Source organism: Schistocerca piceifrons, chromosome 6 (assembly GCF_021461385.2).
Source record: "Schistocerca piceifrons isolate TAMUIC-IGC-003096 chromosome 6, iqSchPice1.1, whole genome shotgun sequence".
Lineage (NCBI taxonomy): Eukaryota > Metazoa > Arthropoda > Insecta > Orthoptera > Acrididae > Schistocerca > Schistocerca piceifrons.
In genome coordinates, this window is record NC_060143.1 from 581,932,548 (window position 1) to 581,958,236 (window position 25,689).

General features: G+C 42.2%; 1 protein-coding gene across 2 annotated transcripts in view; it reads left to right on the forward strand.

Moving 5' to 3' along the window:
* LOC124803052 overlaps positions 1–25,689 on the forward strand; it is a 594,138-nt gene that overhangs the window by 536,253 nt on the left and 32,196 nt on the right. For both annotated transcript variants that reach the window (XM_047264177.1, XM_047264178.1), the window contains one exon: positions 17,794–18,008. In XM_047264177.1, coding sequence (XP_047120133.1) covers positions 17,794–18,008 — 215 coding nt within the window. The remainder of the gene's footprint in view (positions 1–17,793; positions 18,009–25,689) is intronic.

The window sequence follows — 25,689 nt, forward strand, 5'->3', positions numbered from 1 at the left end:
TTAGCGCGCCGTGCACTTCCTGATGGTGCATACAGATTGATTACACTGACGCCCATGATTTTCACGGCTATCCCCCGTCCAGTGTCTAACTTTTCAACATCGGTTAGAGGTATTCCTTCCCTTACTAAAATTGCTGTGCCAGCACTCAATTCGGCAGCGAAATTGATTATTGCAACATAGCCGGGAATGTTAATTTGCCATGTTGCGACCTCTTGTGAAAGGGCAATATCCGTACCAGAGTCAAACAAAAACTGTTTTAATAAAGCAAGTTTTAACTCTGACGTAATCCTATTGATATTAAGGGAGGTGATAGTGTACGCCTGTTGCATATAGGTAATGAGATGTAAAAGTATTACAAAACGATAGCATGGGTCTCAAGAGTGCCGGCTGCAGGATTAAAAAAGGTATAATGTGAGTAGCCATGAGTGGATATTGGATCAAGAAGCTAAATAAAAACCATAACAAGTGATACACTATGAATCATAGGCCGGTTGAAGCAAAAATGACACAGTGAATGCTGCGAACCATAACCGGATAAGAGGACAGAAAGAAACACGAAGAAGCTTTGCAACCTTAGGCGACAGCACGGAACAAACCTTGTAACAATGGAATTACTACTGTGGGGGATGGGCTTCGCCGAGTTCTTTGCTGTTGTCATCACCGAACCCTTCCCACACAATTTCACAACTAATATTTCGGGGTGCTACATCCGCTTGCGTCGAAGTGGAATTGCCCTTGTTGCGAGGAACGGAGAGATCTGGCTGTGGATTGAGCCTTCGTCGTGGGGCGTTTTGAGGTCCCGGAGTTTTTGTGGATTCTTTGGGACGCGGTGGTGTCGTTGTCGCAGCACTGCCGCCAGCAGCTGGCAGGTTGGTAAACACTTTCGCTTGTGTACTTCCGCCAGAAACTTGTTGTCGGGCGTCAGCTGTAGCGCGTTGTTGACACCACACTTGCTCACTGTGTGCGCGTTGTAGCAGCTGTTGTCCTTCGGGCGCGGCACGCAAGATTGGAGGTTCCTGTTCTTGCACCGGCGTCTCAGAATTCGGCATCCCCTCAAGTCCACCCACACTGGCTTCAAAGTCGACCCGCATAACATCATCGGGTACTAAATCCTCCGCGATTGATGGTTTTGGTTTCCGGGTTGCAGGGGTCGTGTCAGATACTTCCTCATCTGAATGCTCAACACTGTGTTCCAGCGGCCTTTTCTCTCGCTGAGATTCGCTTTCAAGACAAACTGGCGCGGCAGTTTGCCGTCCTACGAGTGGTGGAAACGCATCGGCGGTTATGGGCGGGGTCTCGGAGGTAGTTGCCTGGGGAGCATCAACATCAGGGTGTGCAGAAGAACCAGGAGTATCTACTGCCATTACCTCGTTAACTGTTAATCTACGTCGCGGCTGGAGATTATTTTTCAAGACAAAAACTCAGCGGGGGCAGTCCTGGCGAAGATGGCCTAATTCATTGCAAATATGACAGGTGGGGGCTTGACCAGAATATATAATGTGAGCCTTATAACCATCGACCGTGATGTGAGAAGGAATGTTCATTTTTACTTCCATGTCCACAGATCTAATCCCATTGAAACATTGTAATTTATAGCGAGAAGACCACTTTTCATTGACAATTTCTTTAACCTCACCAAACTTAGAAAGCGCATCTTTAATTTTAGAATTGTCAATCTCTAAGGGGCAAGTTAAGTACTCGAACTGTCTGAATCGAGGTATCGGCACGTGTTACAGTAACCATACTAGTGGTGCCGTCGCGATGAACAAAAGGGACTTGTTTGCCGATTTTTTCAAGAAGTCGATCAACTGCTACTAGACTGACAAACTTGACAAACACGCAATAACGATCAGAATCTAGCTGGTTGGTGTGCACAGAATCAGAAGTGATACCTATTACCTCGGTGAGCCAGTCATGAATCTCGAGGGCTGTCGGTTGAACTCGGCGGGTATCCTTGTAAAAGCCAAAAACCGGGGTGTTATTCCGGATGGTGGTAGACATGGCGCTGCAGTTGTAGGGAATCCGGTCAAGCCCGAATCCCGTACAAAATCGGCAAGTTGCTGACGAAAAGGACGACCACAAAAAAGTACAATACACGTAAGTCACTCGGAACACAGAAACACACAACGGCAAACAGCAGACACCGGCAACGACACCGACGACGCGGAGCAACCAGCCAGCACATCCGACGGCGGCGACAGCGAAAGCTGGAATGCTGCCAACTGAGCTACCCAAGCACGACTCACGCCCCGTCCTCACAGCTTTACTTCTGCCAGTACCTCGTCTCCTACCTTCCAAACTTTACAGAAGCTCTCCTGCTAGCCAAGCAGAGTTAGCACTCCTGAAAGAAAGGATACTGCGTAGACACGGCTTAGCCACAGCCTGGGGGATGTTTCCAGAATGAGATTTTCACTCCGCAGCAGAGTGTGCACTGATATGAAACTTCCTGGTAGATTAAAACTGTGTGCCGGACCGAGACTATAGTAATATGCCTTTTACATTCTATACCCACTCATGTCGTAAAGTTAGTAATGATGTATGGATGATATTATTTTGTACTATGCGTTTGTACTATAATTATTAATAAAGTGTGATCTGTAGTGTCAGCCATCAACCGGGGAGCGTACATCGCGAACCGGGGGCTCAAGGATGCAACAGTTCGAAAAAAATATTTGTGTTGTTTGTGTTGCCCTTGTGATCTCTTCTCTACTACATAAAAGTGCAATTTCAGATAAAACTATATTTAATATTTTACCCTTATTTTGGTGCACACATAACACCCACGAAGTGTGTACGGTTATTTCTGAATCACTCTATATTCAGCAATCGATCGTATTCAGGCTGTGATCATCAAGTTCCGTGCTAATGTTTCTTTCGTGGCAGTACCGCAGTTTCTCGTGTTTTTATATTCTTGTTTCTACAGGCTTTGTGTTAACAGTGTTACCTTACAATCTCTTGAAAAAATCAAGAAAACGAAAAATGAAAAACGCTTCACACCTCACCATCGCATATGTAGAATCTCTTTGCACATTTCCTCCATGGTATATTTCTTTGTCCACTGGGGTCGGCTGGGTGCGCAATCGTCTCTGTGCTCCTGGAGCGTGGTGTTAGTTGATCGACATTGCCAGCTGACTCGACACGAGCGGGATTTGGAGAAGACTCAAGCACGAGCCAGCGGCCTTAACTCACACACAAGCAGACATACGCATGATGCTACAGCTCTGCTGGCTGTATTTATCGCAACGGTAGAGAGGGAGCCCACTCGACCCGTGTCGGCAGACTGTTGACATCTGACCCCCACTGTGGCTTGGCACAGACTGATATTCGATTTCGATGCCACCGCTTTAGTTTCCTCACATATAATCCATTCTGACCTAGCGCATCTGATGTTTTGAAGACGGATGATAATCTCTTGTCTTGTTCTTCGTTCCCATCTCGTTCTTGTTTAAATCTTCTTTGGGGTAACCATCCATTATCTCTTGTTCACATTCCCTTTGCAGTTTTTTGACCATTTACTAACGTCAGCATTATTCATCAGAGCAATATCTTTTCTGAATGTCGCCTCAAAATCTATGTAGCTTCCTAATGTCGTATCCATGTGTGTTCTCCACCTGTCTGTTCCTTGATACAACACTGGTCTTTTCCTGTTGTGGTCCAGCTGGTAGGCAGAAAGACGATATTTTGCAAAAACAGACATAATAGCAATCAGTGATTTTATAATGTTACTTAAAATCCGTATTGATTGCAAATTTTTTATTCATATGACCGGTTTCGGTTCATTTTTTTTTTTTGTAGCAGACAGTGAAAAAATAGACGTAATCAGATCGAGAAACAACACCAGTCGTTGGTACTATTTCTATTAAAAGCTTTTTCAGTATTAGACAACGATATGTCGATTTTTCATGTAACAAAACGTTTGACAAATTTTGATGAAGTAACAGATTCTTTCGCAGAAATGAAAACACGCCATGGAAAGCTGTAGCAGGATAGAGAGAAAAAGACGCTAGGACCTAAGGATTGAAGAAATGTGTACTGTCTTGCCTCTCTCTAGTCTACTGGTTTTACATATCCTATATTTAATTTTATGTCACACAGAACAGCAAGTTATTAGCTAATAGGCAATAAAGAGTTTAAATTTTTTGAAGAGTTCTTGTTCTTCCGGTTACAAATAATCCCATCCAGTATTAATTGCGAGGTTTTTTTTTTTTTTTTTTTAAAAAAAAGGGCAGGATGTCAACCCGGCCGACTGGTGGGAGCGGGAGAGATACCACATGACATTTTAATTTCAGCTGTCCTGCTGGATCCATGGACGATGGCAGAAATACAGTGACGTGCGGTAGAAGAATGCTGTGTGACGAGGCATGACACTGCACTTTGGTGCACTTACGACCAAACAGCACGTCTTACATTTCCTCGAAGTTATATGTTTTATGCATCAGACTCTTCGGAAAGATGTGCGCTACAAAATGAACATATTTTTTAAAAGCCTTATTTTTTTTAATTTTTGGCGTTCTATGCCAAACGCTCGATGGAGGGGGCGTGGTGGAGAGGGAGGGGGGGGCCCATCACCGTCTACTATTGCCTCGGTTCGAAATATCGTAGATCGGGGACTGATGCGTAGAGGAGTCTGAGTTAGTGGGGGGGGGGGGGGGGGGGTGAGGGTAGTCTCCACGTGATCCGTGTTTACATTTAGTGATTTTGCTGTTTTCTCTTCGTTTACATCTCTCACGTCGAATGAAAACAAAGTAATTTCTGTGGCTGGGAGCTATCAAGTTAATTAAAATACATTCACTTAATTACGGATAGCTAAAATATGTTATTAGTTTCAGATTTTATTTTGTTTCCACCTTTCTGACAGTAGAGCATTAATCGCTTTGCACAATAGTGAAGTTACTTTTGTCGCTTTGCTAAAGAAATTCGGATTTTATCTATCTTTTCCGCTGAGACGGCCAATTTATTTGAAACGAAGTGTTTACCACATGGCTAGTTTCAACTGTTCGCTGCATTTCAGGTGCTCGTTTTCATCTTCTAGCCCATATGGCATTATGCCATGATAAAGAACTCAACATGAGATAATACAGTACTCCAAGAATATCTACATCCCGAGAATCATACTACAGAGCTTAATATCAAGTCGAGGGCTACTTCGTTGGCAATCTGAACAGACGAATGTGCACTTTAAGGCGAATTATTCATTTCAGTATGGTTCACGAATTCCGACGCTCTTGGAGAATCCTCTGATGTCTTGTTTCTTTTATGACATAATGGAAGATCTTTTAATGTTTTACACATATGGGCCACCTGCGTCATCGCAGCTGCGCAAGCGCGGCGACGCCTCTTACCTGCCGCTCCCTAGAAACTGCTCGAATAAATCTGTTTCTGGCAGATCGCGGGCAAATATTGCTACTTGTGGTTTGAAAAGGGTTATTTTCAAATTAAATTTCCATTTTCTAAAGATAAACCATGTGCGAGATTGTACGATGAATTTCTTAAATCACAGAGCGTTTGACTTTCATTTAAAAATCAACTCTTTGATGACAATCCATTTGGAAGAATTTCGAGCTCAGAAGATCAGAGATTTATGACGGTATTAAAAATTTTACTGGCACATTTGTGTGATGTATCTTAAAGTGTAAAACGTGCAAAAAAGATCAACATTACATGTGAAACCTTAGCTTCTCTTGCAGCCTACTAATCTTAGAGACCAATACTATATATTAAAGCTTTTCTTTTCTTGTAGCAGCACTATGTATATTAACTTTTACTATTTGTGTGTTCGCGCTACTTAACAATGGTGTTGCTATTGGCTGACTACATCACGCGTCCTACTCTCTGAATATCCGCTGTCATAGGCTGGCGAGATCAGGTGATATGAGCTATGACTGGCTGACAAAAGCGCATCGCAATTTCGATTTCATTTCTTTGGAGAGTAACATGCGGTGTTTTGTGGAATGCGAATTTATACTTTCGTAATATGAAAATATGCATCGTACATGTTGCCACACATCAAAGAACTTTCCAAAGCGTGTTTTTCCCCTAAGTTTCGTTTTCTAAAGCGCCGGGATATCCTAAGCCGCTGTATAAAACCATAGCCATTCAAATAAGTCATAAGTTTTACAGTACAGAGGGAAAGTATACTGTCACTTAACACGAAAAAAGTGTATTTTCACCCGGGAGAAACTGTATTTTTAACCGGGACATCCGGGAAAAATCCGGGACTCTTTTTCCTTGTCCAAGTATACACCCTGGATTTTACATACCGGGAATTGCCCCTCGGCTATATTCAGCGTTAGTTGTAGGGCTGCAGTGTCGGATGATGACAGTGCAAGTGCGATGTACGTATCTCCGCCAGCAACAGATTTATTAGAGACACTTTCCCGGTGCCGGCTGGTGCGTCCAGTACACAATTCCGCCAGTGCTATTGTCCATCCGGCCCATGACAACGTTGCAACGTTCCTTTTGAGTCTCATTGAGGAGACGTTTGTCAAATGGTTCAAATGGCTCTGAGCACTATGGGACTTTACTTCTAAGGTCATCAGTCCCCTATAACTTAGAACTACTTAAACCTAACCAACCTAAGGACATCACACACATCCATGTCCGAGGCAGGATTCAAACCTGCGACCGTAGCGGTCTCGCGGTTCCAGACTGTAGCGCCTAGAAACGCTCGGCCACCTCGGCCGGCAGACGTTTGTCCCGGGCAATGTACTGAAGTGGTTCGTAGATGTTGTAGCTTTTTCCTTTTTAATTTCGAAGTTTATCATATTGATAGCATCTTTTCGTACTGCTTGCATCCCAAGTTCTTCCACGATCTGGCTGTTTATTGCTAAACATCTATCCTGTAGGCGAATCAGTGTTTTACTGATGATGACATCGTTGAATTCGACGCTCAGTTCACTGTGAGCTTGTCGGATTTGGTACAGTACGTCACCACTCATACTCTCCTTGAAGGAGTCCCATAGCTGCTTTGGATTCAGTGGGTTACGTACTGTCAGAATTATGGCGAATAAGTCTCTCATTTGATGAGCTGAGGCTGTGAGTGAGGCTTCTGGTGATGTTAATGCCCAATGGTTGTCGTTTTCCGGCAGTCCTAGGTATTGGCTTGCTTCTCTGTACGTGAGGCATAGGTAACCGTCAATAGTCTTGAGATCTGCAAAACTTGTTGGTCCCTCTATTTCGTGTAGCAACATCCGGAGATTGAAGCGTTCGCCGTCGTATGGTGTATACTCGGTCTAGTGTGCCAGTTTCATGATTCCTAGATGATCTTCTACTGGAATCCATTGTTTTAATCGTTGAAAGGTTTCTCTTGTTGTGTTCCACGTATGATAGCTAGGGACATCGACGAACAGTAATGTTTTCACGAATCAGTCCTTTTGACACAGTTGGATAAAAAGGTGTTAATGTTGTGTTCTGATATGGCTCACTTGCAGTTTTTCTGGCGGTGTCTTTTGTGAGATGTTGCATAGCTGGCCTGCGTTCCTGTATGGGAAACCGAAAATTCACCACATTGCTTCGTTACTGTTGACATATCTTCTCATTTGGTACATGAGGATCTGTTTCGTTGTTCGCTGTCTTTGGCTATTTCAAATACTGCCTTTGGTCACATACTTACAGACATAGTTGAAGGTGTTCACTGAATTGCAGTATTCTACGATCACATGTGCTTGGAACATTCTGGAAAGTACTGCGCTTCCTGATACTGCCCATTGAGTATCTGTTTCCAGTTCGTCCTGCCTCGTATTCGCAATTCTGCTGTGAAGTCATCATTTTTGGATTTCCATCTTCTGTATTGGGACAACCATCAACTCCAGTTTGTGTGTCGCCCAGATATACTTTTTTTTTTTTTTTTTTACATTGTCCATCAGTTAGACATGGTGAATTTGGGTATAATGTCCTACATCGTCTGTGAAACATGTTTTTCACTACTATGTCGTACAGTTCCGGTTCTTCTTGAAGATTGGGATACTCAACTTGGATGATTTTCTCGACATCCGTTGGATGAATTCTGTCGTGTATCCGTACAAGATTGTGTGAGCGACACAGTCCCAGTTTTTGCCATTCGATAGTGTACATCCGGCATCTGACGGTTCCAAAGACGTGGTGTCTTCTGATGACTTCAATAAATCTTATTTGCTATTGTCGGAAAACTAGGGCTATTATGTCGTGTCGATACATGCTGGCTTGTCCGTATCCTAAATGTTTTTCTAGACACAACGAGTTGCATGTGAATGTTATGAAGAGGTTAGGTCGTCCATATCTTTTGATGTAGGTCATGGCGTCCTGAGTGTTTTCGTGCATGTGTCACGGACTTCCTATATATGATGAGGGTAACATAACCATTCTTCGAATTTCATCAATGTTTCCACCATTTATGATTATGTCTCGAAGGTCGATGTATTCTTCCGTAGGTAGTTTCTTCTGATTCAGTCTTATGTAAAGCATGCGTTCCGCTTCTACTTTTGCATACATATCTACCAGGAATTGTTGGAATAAACGGCGAGTGATTGAGAATGTGGCTGAATGTTTCATCGTTACTGATCACTAAGCGGTAAGCATAGAACTCTTTGGAAGTGACTTTTTTGTTTGTTTAGACACCTGTTTCAGGTTGGATTTGTTTCACATTAAAATGATGTCCCTCCTCTCCGTGCAGAAATATTAATGGCTGTTGAAGGGCATCGTATGAACGGTGTGTCTCTGCAGTGCGTTGTAGTCCTTCGCTTCTTCGTTGTACAATTACGTCACGGCTTGTGTTTTTAGTGTTATGCGGTCTTTTGTCGGCTCGAATTATAACTTTACAGTCATCAGAAGTCATTCCATCTAGTACTGTTTTAAATATGTGGATCAGTTGACCGAATTTGTGTAAGATCCTCTGTACATCTTGGAATACTTCTAGATTTTGTCCACTGACATATGAGCATCATTGATCAGTTTGTGTTTCTTCACTTCAGATGAAATATACTTGCAGAAATTTATGGGCTACGTTGCGAAGTGTCAGTAATGATCTCATGTTATGATAGATTTGTCTTGGATGAAAAAAAAAAAAACATAATCGTTTTCACCTTTGTTAGTGTTGATCTATGTCACGACAAAAAGGTCATCTGGAAGCAGGCATTGACGCTTTTATGTTTTGGTAAAGTGTTTTGGTTCTAGAGTATCCCCGGTCACGTAATGCAAAAATTCACACGGAGGTGCTTCCGATGGTGGTAATCGAATTTTTCCATACATGCAAGATTATTTTGGGGTTTCTCTATTGAATTTTTTCGCGCTTCAAAATTGGCAGATGTTGTCCATTTTTCTGGTTATGACGTGTATGTGTTTGTTATATTCTTTTGTCGGATTGTAGTGGAATGCTTCATTTGTCAGTTTGTATTGTTTACTGGTCCTCGTTCGCGCTTCTCGTAGGGTGATATTTCATGGCTGGTTTGAGTTCGCAGTCTTTTATTATAAGACGTGTCGCAATTCTTTATTCTTCGATCCGTTCATTTCGTCGCTCCTTGGTTTCTCTGCTTCTCACGGTGCTCATTCTTGTTCGGTGTTAAATTAAACGTGCTTCGCGCTCTTCGTCTGTTTCGTTTTTTCGCTGTCTTTTTCGCCATTCGGCTTCAGAACTGATAAGATCTCCTCCCATTTTACGTTTGGACACTGTCTAAAATATAAATAAAGTACCAGATCAACTTTTAACGAACAAATACATTAAATACACACACTCTATTTTCTATTGATATTCAGTCAGTGTATGACGACTCACAAGTCTCTTTTTGTTTTTATTCACACTCTCCAGTGTTTTGGAATGTTCTGGAACATTGTGGACCATTCGATGCTTCTTTGGTGCTTTCTGGAATTCGCCACTGGTGGAGAAACCCACTGGTAAAGACCCGTCGGGGGTTCGAACGCCAGTTTCTTATCAGTGACAAAGGGACGAACCGGAAACGTGGTCCAGTGAGCGAATGTAAACAAACACTGAGGTGTGAGTAGTCAGAGTGATACAGTGACTGAATGTAAACCGCAAATAAAGTGTGTAAAGCGTACTCAGTGTATTTTTTAGTAAAAAGTTGATCTGGTTTATGTTTTCCACAATGCTGAGACGTCAAAGAGTAGAAGATATTGCCAGTCCTGAAGCCAAACGCCGAAAACAAAAAGAAGAGCGAAAAAATTGAGCAGACGTAGAGTTAACTATCGAAAGGCGAAACAACAGCGCATTTTTCTTAACAGCTTTTACAAAATAGGCGAAGGCACGTACCCTACTGACAAGCGACCGGCCTCATTAAACTCAACCGTGGTTTCTGCAACACAGCCATTACGGAAAAAGGACTCATCGACCAAATTTATCCAAACATTGTTGACAGCTATACCTGTCTGATTGGTTATGTGAACGGGCAGTTTTAACAAATAAAAATTATATTTTCGATTATATCGACTTGAATGTTCGTAAGAAAATTGTCGGTGAAATGAAAACATACAAATCGATCGAAATGATGGTAAACGTCGAAGAAACGCTTTGCAGGTACAAGAAATGCCATTACACTAACTTCGACTTAAAATTGGACCTCCGATCATACTAGTCAGAAATCTAAACTCACAGAAACTCTGTAACGGAACAAGGATGATCGTCAAACAGCTATCGAATAACATAACCGAAGCCGAAATTGTGTTTGGAAAGCACAAAAGACACACACCATTTATGCCTAGAATACCACTGATCTCTACTGAATTTCCATTCCAGTTTAAAAGACTGTTATTTCCAAGCAATTTAGCCTACAGTTTTATAATTAACAACGCGCAAGGACAAACTTAAAAATATTGCAGCATCAAACTCAAAGCGTCCTGTTTCTCACACGGTCAACTATAAATAGCTTGCTCTCGAGTAGGAAATTGAAAAAATTTGTACTTATATATCCTGAATATCAAAACGAAAAATGTTGTATATAAAATGTCTGTGTGAATTCCTAAGGGACCAAACTGCTGAGGTCATCGGTATCTATACTTACACACTACTTAAACTTACTTATGCTAAGAACGACACACACACACCCATGCCCGAGGGAGGACTCGAAACTCCGACGGGAGGGGGGCTACGCAGTCCGTGACATGGCGCCTCAAACCGCGTGGCCACTCCGCGCGGCTGTTGTATATAAACAAGTATCGTAAATAGATTATGTTTTCAATAAATTCTTTTACCTGTTATACTTTAAAGATTACCCTTTTATTCCAACTACCACATACTCTCATATCAACCTTTTCAGCGCAGCCGGGTCCTACAATTATTTCTGGAATATACAAAAGTATGGGCTCTTGGAAAAGCCTAGAAATCAGCTCTCAAACTAGTGAGCCTGGAAGTGGGTCCTTTCCGCTGCAAATTATGACACATCTGATATATTCAAATTTTTCTTCAGTCATCCGCGGGGGGGGGGGGGGCGGTGTGTTCTGTACAGTGACAGGAGGGTCTGTTGTCTTGTCGACAGCAGTCTGCCGTCGTGGGGTTTCCGAAGCTTCATCGGCCCCACGTCGGTCGGTCACAGTTCGTCACCTCGGTTGGCCTCTCGTTGAGCGACACGGCCGACGGAACCTGCGACTGCTCCACAGCTACGTCTACATGACTCCTCTGTAATTCACACTTCAGTACACGGCAGAGAGTCCATCAAACCATTTACAGACTATTTCGGGCGCTCATGACCGCGCAGTTGAGCGCCCCACAAACCAATCATTATCACAGACTACTTCTGGACTGTTCCAATTGCGAACAGTATTTTAGAAATACGAACACTTAACGCAACTTCTGATTCCACTCGCCGTGTAGGTGGAATTAAAACAATTTCGTCAAAAGATCCTGCTGGCACGAGTAGAGCCCCTTTTTCTTATGATGGTCAGCGCAAGGCACGTACAATAACCGTGTCACTACTTCCCCTTTCTCACGGCAATAAAAAAGGCTCTGACCTTCCCTCGACTGCATCGACGTCCCCAGTCAGACAAATCCGATAAGCACTCCATACCGCATAGCTGTACTCCAGCACAGGAAGCACAAGGCAGTTTTTTTTTTTACATCATTTACGTGTTTTGTCAGTAAAACGCTGTTTTCGGTTCGCATATCTCAACAACATGTCGGTTCGGTTACAAATTTAAGTTATTCTTAATTGTAATTCCTAGTTATTTAGCTGAAATGACAGCCTTTAAATTGTGTGATTTATTGAGTGGCCGAAATTTAACGGATAACTGTTCGTACTAATGAAGAGGACCGCACTATTGTTTAGAGTGAAAAGCTGCTTCTCGCAACCTTCAGATCTCTTTTTCTATATAATTTTGCAATTGGTTTTTACAATTTGGTGAGTTTAGTAGACGGCAAACAGTCTGTGAGAGGTACTGAAATTGTCTCCTAAGCCCGTTCGTATAAACTCAGGAACAGCAGAAGGGCTACAACACGATTTTGCGGACAGACATCTTTTACTCGATAACTTTCCATAAAATACTATGAACAGTTTCTTCTCTCACAGGAAATCACTAACCCAGTGCTACAACGAAGGAGATACTCAATAGGCACGTAATTTGATTAGAAGCTGTTTGTAAGAAATTGTGTCAAAAGTTTTCTAGAAATCTAGAAACATGCAATCAGTTTGAAATCCCCTGTTGATAGAACTCATTACTTCTTGTGAATAACGAATCTCGAGCGAGTTGTGGTATATGGCTGATACCTATAGAGTTATAACATCAGTACAATCTGAAAGTATCCTAACTGGTATAGAACCTCTACTGCTTGTCTTTAATAAGCGATTTTGGTTACTTCGCTACATCGAGGATATATATACTTCCAAGTTAGTCGTGTTGAGAGCTAGTCTTGATTCGAATTCTGGAATGTATACATCGGCTTCGTTGGTGAAGGAATTTCGAAAAAAATGTGTTTAGTAATTCTGTTTCGAGGGAACTGTCCTCTGTGTTATCGCACAGTGAAGATCTGCACTGTGTCTTGCCGCTGTCTTGCTGTACATTCTGCCGCGCTCTCTTTTGATTTTCTGTTGGGGTTCGAAATATGATTTGGTCGAGGACACTACTTAAAGCATCTCACAATGAAGTCAGTGCTGCATTTAGAGATTCTATCATACATCGCATTCTTTAGAGTTTCGCATCCTTTCCCATTGATTCTGCAGGTGTTCTAACATGTTTTGTGTAGCGATGGGGGGGGGGGGGGGGGTCTTCTTCCGTTTCTTATAAATTTTTTTCGTACGAGCCCCTCACCTGCTGTTAATACTACTTCTCTGAATCAAAATCACATATATGTTTGGTGTACAATGTTTGGAAAGGATGAATAGTATTTCTTAAGAAGGTGTCAAGCAAATTCTTATCTCATTTTTATACAGATATATTATACGTTCATTTTTGGTGGGTTTGGATGTTATGGTATTCAGTCTCAGTACAACGACCCTGTGGTTACTAATCCCTGAATCCCTCATCATATTCCCTATTTGGTCAGGATTATCTGTGGCTAAGACGTCAAGAGTATCATCGCAACCATTAACAGTTCACCCGAAGTAATTGCTCAAAACTATTTTAAAGCGTTTAGCACAAGTTTGGCCTTTGTATTGTGGCTATTACGGACGTTACACACGTATTCTTGCAAACATTTCCATGGGAAGACTTAAGTAAGCACCAGCTATAATTATATCTGTAGGGTACGTGTGGAAAATGATGCTAATTTCAACATTTCAGCAACAAGGTCGTCTGAGTAATGGGAACCAATTATTAATTTATTCGAACTGTTACGTATAACCTCTTCTCATACTAACTCACAACAACTATCGACTTCATTTTCATTAAAAGGAAACTATTTCTAATGGCAAGAAACACACGACTACCTGCTGAATTTAATGTCCTTTCTGAACACCAATACGTCCTTTGTAAGAACTTCAGCTGAAATTATTTCTAGCTGTGCCAGCTTCCAGAACTCCTAACGATCTGAGCTCCAGAGCTTTCTATTAGGACCTTAAAGCTCCAGTTCCTTCTGCGACAAAGCCACGACAGTTTACAACCATCACACCATTCGTTCATATATCTACCGTCATCCTGTGTCTTACCTGCACCAACTGAGTCTGAAGCCCCCTTTGTACTTTCCCGATACTCTCTAACTTCAAAATCCATCCTATCTACTCTACACAGCCTCCACTATCCGAGTAATTGATTTCTGTGCTAATGCACCCCTGTCTTATTAAACTGATCTGGACACCCCTCGACGCAATGGCGTAAGTCAAGGAATCAACAGCCTATATGGTCATCAAACCGCCTGAACCTTTATTTCAGACTCTCCTCTCGGCTCTCTACCATAGGTCGACAAACGGTCCTGTCAATGATGCTACCGGTGCTGAGCTCCGATTCCTTTTCGTAAGCAAGACTGGCTGCCGTTACCGCATTAGACAGCCACCAGAAACCTGAAGAGAATCTCTTCTCATCCACAGCGACACACATCATTAATATCGCCATGATCTACCGCCTGACTTTGGCTACACCCTGCGCTCTCCATGGGACCCAGAAGGCCGCATTCTACATCTGAGATGACTCTGCCGATATGAGCACAGGTGCTCACTAGATTTCTTCTCTTCCTTCGCAGCCATGTCCCTACGTGGTTCAGTCACACATCTAAGACTTGATTTCGAACTCCCAGTAACGCCACCATCTGAAAGCGTCCAGATCTTGCATGGTCAGAGGCTTCAATTGAAACTAGGGAAAGAGCTGTAGCTGTCTCAAAGTCTTTAGAAGCCGCAGAAAGCACCGTAAACCTTTTTGGCAGACAAAGTGGGGAGGCCTTTCGACCGATCCTCCAGAAAATCTTTACATACCTGCTACACCTACAAACGACCACCCATTAAATCACAGGTGAGCAGTAACGAGGTCGACCACAGCAGTGGACCAATTTGGTGACACGTCAGATATAACGGCCGTCACTTGTATCTCCCCCCATATCCCCCCCCCCCCCCCCCAGTGGTGCCCATTTCCAGCAGTAACAACCCGTGTGGCCGACATCAACGCTGCCCCGAGCCGTGAGTGAACAGTCATGAACTCAGCTCGCATCCGAACACAGCATTCGCAGTTCCTATACATCCTAAACACACTGTGAAACTACACGACGCAAACATGAGGCAAATTTACTATCTAACTACAAAATTATTATATAAGTAGCTCGCTTCTACTTTAAAGGGAACCTCCCCATCGCACCCCCCTCAGATTTAGTTATGAGTTGGCACAGTGGATAGGTCTTGAAAAACTGAACACAGATCAATCGAGAAAACAGGAAGAAGTTGTGTGGAACTATGAAAAAATAAGCAAAATATAGAAACTGAGTAGTCCATGCGCAAGATAGGCAACATCAAGGAGTATGTGAGCCCAGTAGTGCCGTGGTCCCGTGGTTAGCGTGAGCAGCTGCCGAACGAGAGGTCCTTGGTTCAAGTCTTCCCTAGAGTGAAAAGTTTATTTTTGCAATTGTCTCTGATCACTGTAATAAGTTTAGTGTCTGTGTTTTGCGACCGCACCGCAAAACCGTGCGATTAGTAGACGAAAGGACGTGCCTCTCCAATGGGAACCGAAAACATTTGATCGCAAGATCATAGGTCAACCGATTCCTCCACAGGAAATCACATCTGATATATTCTATACGACACTGGTGACGGCATGTGCTTCACATGACAGCAATATGTTGTCGACCCACCTAACTTGTACACTTGGCGAATGGGTAAAAAGATTCTTCTACCTTGCCCGATTTAGGTTTTCTTGTGGATGTGATAATCACTCCCAAAAAAGTGATGAAAACATAAGAGTTTGTCACATAAACTGAAAATAAAAAAATTAAACTTTTCAATCGAGGGAAGACTTGAACCTTTTTTTTGTAACCATATATATTTATTTAATCTATTAACAAGGATACATTTAAGAAAAGACATTTTATTCTATTAACCTATTATATTCCTATTGTCGGTTAATATTACTGTCATTTTATATGTTTTCGTTTTTATATTTTCCTTTTTCTCTTATTGTTGTTCCTTAAACCCTTTTACATGGCCATTTTTCGTGTTTTTTTTTTTTTTTTTTTTTGTGGGGGTAGACATTGCAGGACAGACATAACAGTTTATATTTGGCATCGATGAATTGATTTTGAGTTTATGTTTCTGTATGTGATGCACTTGTGATGCCACAGGCACATTGTGTATCGTGGTTGGATCTCTTCCTCTAGTTACACTGTTAAGTGGGACAGTATGAGGGAAACGTCACCATGATACGTGGAGCAGAAATGGAAGAAACTTTTTTACATATACTACAGAATATACCTAAATTGAAGAAGAGAGAAAATTTTGTCATATTACATAAAAGAAGCAGAAAGGAGAGTGTGAGTAATCAATAGAATTTTATAGGCACAAAATAAAGGAAGTCATTTAAAAAATATATAATAATAATAATGAGTAGTTGGCGCTTTCCACTAAGTAATGCTTGTTTCCTAGCCAGTATAGTACAAATAATGGAAGAAAAGTTAATTAAAAAAAACTGGTAGTACTACTGTGCATAGTTTTCACACTGTTTTGGCTGCGAGCATGACAGATGTTTGGTGAGAAGCACTTTGTATCACTGATTTGAACCTCTCGTTCGGCAGCTACTCACGCTAGCCACGGGACCATGGCACTACTGAGCTCACGTTCTTCTTGATGTTGCCTGTCTTGCACATGGACTACTCAGTTTGTATATTTTGCTTATTTTTTCATAGTTCCGCACAACTTCTTCCTGTTTTCTCGATTGATCTGTGTTCAGTTTTTCAAGGCCTATCCACTGTGCCATTTTATAACTAAATTGGAGGGGGGTGCGATGGGGAGGTTCCCTTGTTAGGGACTCATAAAATAAACACCCAGACGATCTACTGGGCTCGAACCGCTTGTACTGCGGACTGTCCATCTGCTCTCTTCAGTTGATCGTAGTTGTTGTTAATATAACATATGAATTGCAAAACTCAATGACTGGTTCAAATGGTTCAAATGGCTCTGAGCACTATACGACTTAACTGCTGAGGTCATCAGTCACCTAGAACTTAGAACTAATTAAACCTAACTAACCTAAAGACATCACACACATCCATGCCCGAGGTAGGATTCGAACCTGCTACCGTAGCGGTCGCTCGGCTCCAGACTGTAGCGCCTAGAACCGCACGGCCACTCCGACCGGCATGACTGGTTCTTTAGGATACTTGTGTCAATCAAAATGTGCCTTCTATTTAACTCTGACGGTATGAATTACAGCTTAGAATTTTTGGACTCTTGGTAATTACTCTTGAATACTCTGTTATAGTCCACTAAATTGTTGTAGGCTATCAAGGTTTTAATGTTCCTTTGGCTGTTTAACCAGTTCAGCGATACATACTGATTTGAACTGTATGATCTTCATTAAATACCTTGAAATGAGATCGCAATGCAACTGCCCTAGATGTCTGAGCATTGCACACAGATGTCTCAAATTTAATTGTCTCTTGCCAGCCTTCATGAGCATTGCGTATCCCATTTAAAGAAAATTTTCGGTGCTGCAATCATTAACCTTTTTGGTAACTATATTTAAAGTTAGAATGGTTTTCTGCAACCTGCAGTTAGTAATCTTCAACAGAATTTTCTCTTTTGTAACACTCTGACTTCATTTTGTACAATCTGTTTCTTAATTTTCTACTACATTTCAATTCTTTAGAACAGATATATTCAGTTTACCATTCTCTGTTATTGAATTTCTGTCAAATATACCCACTAAATCAAATTTTTGTTTTTAATTCTTTCTATTTTTCAGCTTCCACCCCACCAGTAAACCTGAGAATAATTAATGCGACTGACAGCAGCATGTTGGTGGAGTGGGGCATGCCTGATTATATCAATGGGCAGCTCAGGTCTTTTATAATAATTGTTGAACAAATTGATATGCAAATTAATTCTGGTGAATGTTGTGATGATATCCCATTGCAAGATTATCGTGTGACTTCAGAGGAACCTTTCTACTTATATGAGGTATGTAAAAGTATATTATACACCATTTACATCATTAATATAAGTGTTTTACTCACAACCACTTAAAACATATTCGAAATATAATATTTTATAAGGTGCAAAAGGAATTCCCTCTCAGTAATTAAAGTTAAATTGTCCACGTACGAATATAGAAAACTGTGATGAAAAGGACACTGACACTTAATGAATCTGTGAATCGTTAAATAATAAAAAATGACAGTATAGAGAGGGCAGAGTTCCTCAAAGCCTCAGATCATTAATATTGGACCAGTTCCGTTTTTTAAGTATATCTGAGTTATATTTTCTACAAAGTCATAAAGTTAGGAATTCTGTCGAAAACTATCTGGCCAAAGTCTAAAATTAAATCAGTGCGATTTCTAGAGTAAATCTAATGTTTTATCCAAAGGATCGAATAGTGACCAACGGACATTGTGTATTGTTTGAAGCAGACAAGGGGTGCTAATCCTTTGAAACAGAGATTGAAGCTGCATGTGAGACTGTTTGGACAAAATTCAGTCTTATGAATCGGCATTAACATATATTTGGTACCCAGTACTGACCACCAGACATTCCAATGTGTAGTCAGTGAATTTAAAATAAATTTCAGGTCACTAGAATGTGTGTTCCCCAATCATTCTGTCATCACTGAAGGATACTTCAGCCATCTCAGATGTGATCAGGATGATTACAGTGCAGTAAGTCGACAGTGTGACAGTGGATCCAAGATTATTAAATAATTAACCCTGTCATTACCAAAGGGTTTTGAGTAAGCTGTATTACCAACGAGGGGAGTCGGTTTATTTATACTCAATCTGAAAACGAAATTTGTTAATTGTTGTGCACTTATATTAACAGTTTTTATTGTTCTTATATTAACAACTTTTTAAAGAGATAGTGATGTGTAAGTATAGTGCTGAACCTGAAAATACAGAATATGACATTAATTGTGTAAAGTCACTCTGCTACTAAGAATAAATTTTTGGATACGTTTCACTGAAAAATTTAAAATATTTATGGAATCAGGAAGAAGACCACATCGAAAACAATAAATATTTCTGCCAAAAATTTTGAAATATAAGCTATCTGATGGGCTTACAATACATGTAATGGGATGCATTAGGTACACCCCTCTCCCTTGGTATTGTTATGGTTAATATGAAAATTACTTAGAGTAGATAATTTAAACACCCACTCATGGTGGAAGTATACATTACATCTTATGCTAACAAACAGATCTGGTCACTTCCTGTATGTCCACGATGAATCAGGTATCACTGAGTATGAAGCAGTTGTAGAGACTATTATTCCAAACAGGATAGTGCAACTAAGAGATCTCGAAAAACTTAGGTATGGACAGTAGCATATAGAAGAAATGTGGCTGAATTTCGAAAAAATTGTTGATTAGGTACTAGATAGATACAGTGGCTCGACAGAACATTATGACCACCGACCTAACATCGCTATAGACCTGTTCAGGTGATAGCAGCTTCACCTGGCAAGCAATGACTGCCAGTCAGACACACACATGGTGCATGTGGTATAAGTGAGCTTGTTGACCGTGTGTAGAATGGAGAAGGCACACAATCTATCTGAGTTTGACTGGGAGCTCAGCACGAGCACTTCAGACACTGCACGACTTGTTGGCTATTTGAAAAGTGCTCTGGTGAGTGTCTTCAATACGTGGCGAAGGCTAGGTGAAACCTCATCCAGCCTTTGTGGGGTTGGGCGGCCACCCCTCATTACAAAAAAAAAAAAAAAAAAAATGAAAAAAAAGGCTCTGAGCACTATGGGACTTAACATCTGAGGTCATCAGTCCCCTAGACTTAGAACTACTTAAACCTAACTAACCTAAGGACAGCACACACATCCATGCCCGAGACAGGATTCGAACCTGCGACCGCAGCAGCAGTGCGGTTCTGGACTGAAGCGCCTAGAACCGCTCGACCACCATAGCGGGCGGCCACTCATTACAGATATTGGACTTTGTAGGCTAGGCACACTGGTAAAACAGGACAGGGGGAGAACTGTGGCAGTACAAACATTAAACTTCAATGCCGGACAGAGTACAAGAGTGTCTGAACACACAGTGCACCGAACATTCCTAATGTTGGGTCTCCGCAGCCGACGACCCATTCATGTATCAATGTGAGCACCACAGTATCAGCAGCTACAGCCGAAATGGGTATGTGACCATCAGCACTGAACGTTGATCGGTCTGATCAATTCTGATATCTTCTTCATGAGAGGGTGCGAAGTAGTCTTCCAGGAGAACAGCTCTTTAAACGCAATGGCTCTGCTGTGCTCTGAAAATCGTTCAAGTGGGCATCCGTGGGTCCAGTTGAGCTCGTTCAAGACAACATGATGGGCAAGGAAAACCGTATACTGGTTGCAGACCATGTACACCCCTTCCCAGTGGCAGTGGTATTTTTCAACAAGATAATGCGTCATGTCACAACGGCAGGAGTGTGACTGAATGGTTCAAGGAACACAGTGACTCCCAGAACTAGCCAGAGTGGAAACCTACCGAACACGTCTGGGATGTGATTGACTGTGGCATCAGAACTCACCCCCCCGCCCCCCCCCCCCCCCCGCCGCCCTCCCTGGAGTTTACGGGAATCAGGTGACCTGTGTGTGCGCAGATGTGGTGCCAACTCCCTCCAGCGACCTACCAAGGTCTCATTGGTTCCATGCCACGATGGGTCACCTCTGCTATTCATACCAAAGATGGGCATACTGGCTACTGTTAGGTACATGGTCACAATGTTCTGGCCCATTGGTGTGTGTACCTGGTAGAAAAGTTAATAATGGGAGGGACCACCCATGGCATGTAGCCTCTGTAAAGATACTTCAAACAAACAGCGACTACCGCACAATAGGTATAATAAGAAGCATAGGATTTGAGACAGAGAGTAGTTAAATGAAATGCATTAGGTTGCATGTAAAGGCTATCTGTGGCACAAAAGTTAGTGTTCAGATACTTGTGAGTGATACAGGAACTGAAAGTGAAGGTAACAAAGCAAAAAGTTCCTGTAACAATGGAGAAGCCATGGTACGGTCTCATTTTAATTTTCTCACCAATGGAAGGAAGAGAAATATTGATGTAGATGATACTCTCACCAGAACACGTGAAATGACTAAAACTGAACAAGGTATCGGAGTTCGATGGAAACCCTATTAGAGTTCTTAGAGAATTTGTGACTGACTTATCACATAACATACTGTACCCCGCTGGAATAAAGGACATTCACCGTTGTCTACAAGAGCAACAGTGGAAGTGGTCCACAAAACTGTCGTTCAGTATCACTGAGCTACATTTGTTGTAGAATCTTAAAGCAAATTCTGAGCCCAACGGCCTCCTCCACGACAACCAACACCGATTTCGAAAACACTCGTCACGAGAAAGTCATCTCGCGCTTTTCTCACACAGCCTTCGGAAAGCCATGGATCAACGGAATCAAGAGGATACAGTACTTTCAGACTTCCCAAAAGCGTTTCACTCAGTACCACAGGGACGACCACATATAACGAAATTTGCGACTGATTTGATCATTTGTTGACAGGGACAACCTCAGTGGAGATTTATCAACAGATGTGAAAGTGTTTTCCATACATTCCATGGAAGTGTGCTGGATCGTTGGTGTTGTTTTAATTACTTGGCAGGTAATGTTGATAATAACCTCAGACTTTCTGCAGATGATGCTGCTATCTCTAACAATGTACTATCGGAAAAAAAGGTTTGTCAAATACTCAGTCAGGGCTTTATAATATTTTAAAGCATCGCAAATATTGGAAACCTGCTCTAAATGTTCAGGAGCGTAAAACTGTGCACTTTACAAGACCTGAAGGCTTAGTATCTCTATGCTTACGATATTAATGGGAGCCGGCCGCGGTGGCCGAGCTGTTCTAGGCGCTTCAGTCCGGAACCGCGTGACTGCTACGGTCTCAGGTTCGAATCCTGTCTCGAGCGTGGATGTGTGTGATCTCCTTAGGTTGGTTAGGTTTAAGTAGTTATAAGTTCTAGGGCACTGATGACCTCAGATGTTAAGTCCCATAGTGCTCAGAGCCGTTTGCACCATTTGATATTAATGGGTCACAGTTGGAATGGGTCTCTTGATACAGTGATGTGGGTGTAACAGTTTGTGGCAGTGTAAGATGGAATGATTACATAAGCTCAGTCGTACGTAGAACAATTATTTGTCTTCGGTTTGCAAGTAGGATGCTAGACAACGCACTCAATTTTCAAGTGAGACTTATTATAGTTGTCTGATCCATCCAAATATTGTGCTCATCTTTGTGGGAGCCCTATAATTTTTGTCTAGCGTAAGTAACTGAGGGCGGCACGAATGATCACAACTGTGTTTGAGAAAAACGCTGAAATACCTAAACTGGTAGATGCTGGTTAACTACCCTGTGTAAACCTTCTGTGGGATGCCAGAACGGAAGAGAATCTAAGCATTTGAGATGTGGTGTTACAGAAGAATGTTGAAAATAGGATCGACTAATATGATAACGAATGAGGAGGTTTTCTGTAGGATTGCCGAGGAAAGGAATATGTGGAAAATACTGACAAGAAGAACGGATAAGATGATAGGATGTCTCTTAAGACAGCAGGGAATAACGGGGAGATTCTCTGCACGATTGTCGAGGAAAGGAGTGTGTGGAAAACACTGACAAACAGAAGGGATAAGATGGTAGGATGTCTCTTAAGACAACAGGGAATAACTTTCGTGGTACTAGAGGAAGCTGTAGAGGGTAAAAACTGTAGAGGAAGATAGAAATTGGATTACATCCGGCAAATAATTGTGGTTGTAGCTTGCAAGTGCCACTCTGAGATGAAAAGATTGGCACAGGGGAGAAATTCATGATGGGTTGCGTCATATGTATGAGAAGAGTGATGACTGAAAGGAAACTACTTTCGAGAATCAATACTAAGCATGGTGAGTTTGCGAATGGTATTCCACTTATCGCCAAGACACTATTGGGTAAATTACCGCGATTCCAGAACCATTTAAGCAGGCATACTTACTGTGCTCCATGTGTAACTGGAGTTCAGAGGTATCTTAAAACATGGTCAGTATTAAGTGTCTCATTCCTCTGGTTTGCAGACTATGGAGGAAAACGTTTTTGTGGATGTCAAAACAAATAATATTGTCTTGCTCACATGCTAGTGAAAGTCATCAAATTCACAGCCGTTTAGGCGATGCACATGTTAATATTTACCCATAAAACGGTCCAAGGATATACTGCTGGATCATAGTGCCTAGTGGACGTAATATTCCGGCGATCACACATGTCGCCTTTATCACGTGTGCCCACAAACGGACTTCACGGGGGTGCTAGGCTGTCCTATATCCCTTCCCTCCATGGGCCACACCATACACGGATTGCACCTGAGTGTGCACACCAGTGGCCAAAGAGGTGATTGTGTTGGAGTTCTTGAGAAATGCCTAGACTTTATTCTCTACCTTTTGGTGGGGCACTATCGATCTACTTTTATGAATCTTCCTCTAGCATGTCCTGCATCTTTTGAGTGTAATGCTTGTGAGTAAGGACATCCTTAGTGCTGCCTTTGTCAGCAGATAAGGCAACAATTATCACGCGTGCCGACATCAGGAGTAGCTGTCCTCTACCTGCTGGTGACGTTTGACCTCTCAGTTGTACTACTTGTCAGAGGGTGACAAGTTTTGTGACGTTATTCTTCAGTTGCTGTAGGTGCTAGTCGCAGTAGAGCCTCCTTGCAATCTGACCAGCATGCAGCTGGGTGGCGTGAGATTTCAGTTTTGGAGAGGGCACCTAACTTTTCTGCCACCTCGAAGTTCAGGTATGTCAAGATCATAGTGCACTTGAAAACGTGGTACGCGAATACTGCCAGAAGTAGCTAAAGACTAGTTTCTGACAAATTTAGATGTAAGAATAACATTGTTTTGTTTGGTATAAAGATCAAAGATTCTTCTCGAGGATCGCTCTTTAAGCTGTACGTTAGATCAGTAGTAGTGCCAGTGTGTGTTTCGTAATATTATAGAACAAATTTTTACATATTTTGGTTTCTTTAATGCATGGTACATAGAGCGAACTAAGTACGTCCATAAACGCTGCATGTTCCATCAGTGGTGCTATTATGCGAACTATGAGTATTCTTGTAAGGGAAGGCAATTAAAATTTTGTTGGGAGAGGATGTGTTGAGTGTGGAGATGTGGCAGAGTACCAGGATCAGTGAGTAGGGAAGAAATTAGGTGGTGGGTAGTGTCGAGTTTACGAATAATGCAGAACATACATGGAACATGGAAGAGTAGGATTGCTAATTGTATAAGCTGGTAGAGGATTCAGGTGGGGGAGAGTTAGCAGATCTGCAGAGTGCGTGGCATTCAATGATGTGGACGGTGTGATAAAAGAAGGTAAGAGCATCGGTCCAAGCCATAACAGAGGATGGATCAGATCAAGGAATTATGGGTTCGAGTCCTCCCTCGGGCATGGGTGTGTGTGTTTGTCCTTAGGATCATTTAGGTTAAGTAGTGTGTAAGCTTAGGGACTGATGACCTTAGCTGTTAAGTCCTATAAGATTTCACACACATTTGAACATTTTGAATTACAGGTGTGGAGGACTGTGAGTGGGAGTAGTATCCATGTTCAGCCAGTCAGTAGTTCTAGTAATTTTAGTCTATTGTGGGTTATCTGTTGAATGGTTAATGGATGGAGCTTCCATTTTAGTTGGTCATCTCGTGTTAGTCCAAGGTATTTTAGCGTGTTAGTTAGCTGGACAGGACGTTTGTAGATGGTTGGGTAAAAGTTATGGAGGCAGAAGCTGTCAGTGGTTCAGCCTATAATTAATGACCCGGTTTTGGTTGGGTTGACTCCGAAGAGCCGCTGGTTGCACTAGGAAGTGAGCTGATTGAGATGGAGCTGGAGAGATTGTTGTGATTTCTGGAGAGCAGGGTAGGGGGCGAGGAAGGCAATGTCATCGGTATACTGGAGGAGATGTATGGGAGGAGATGGTATAGGGAATGTGCAGAGAGGAGAGAGTATGGATCCTTGGCACACACCTGCAGTGGGATGGAAGATAGGAGAGTTGGTGTTGTTGATGGTGACATGAGACGGGCAGTTAGGGAGAAAGAATGGGGTAAGGTGGACGTAATTGCTTGGAAGCGCTTAGGAGGACTCCAGGTCATATGCTTTTTCGAGATCAAGGGAGACAAAAATAACTAATTTACGATTGTTGATTTGGTGGGATAGGAAATGAGTAAAATACAGGAACTGGTCAGTGTAGGAGAAATTGGGATGGGAAGACACATTGATAGGAATGAGTGGGTGTTGTTGCAGATCGGTGTACGGATATGCTAGACTCGAAACGTTACTGAACACTGAGGTGAGGCTGAAGGGACGGTAGGGGGAGGTGCCAGAGGGAAGTTTATAAGGATTTAGGAAGAGAAGGATTCGAGAGGTTCAGTACAGAAACCTGCGTGTTGGATTATAAAGGGTGGCTCGGATTTCTAGGAAGGAAAGGGAGCATTACTTCGAGTATCTGTAGGTTATGCAATCATGACTGCAGTGTTGCCTTTTGTTACGAGGTATGTGTCGAATGTCTGGAGTATTGAGCTCTGTCTGTGTGGTACTGGAAGCTAGGCACGAGGGGCGAGACGGAGGTGTTGGTACGCTTATAGACTGTCGGGAATAAGGAGTAATC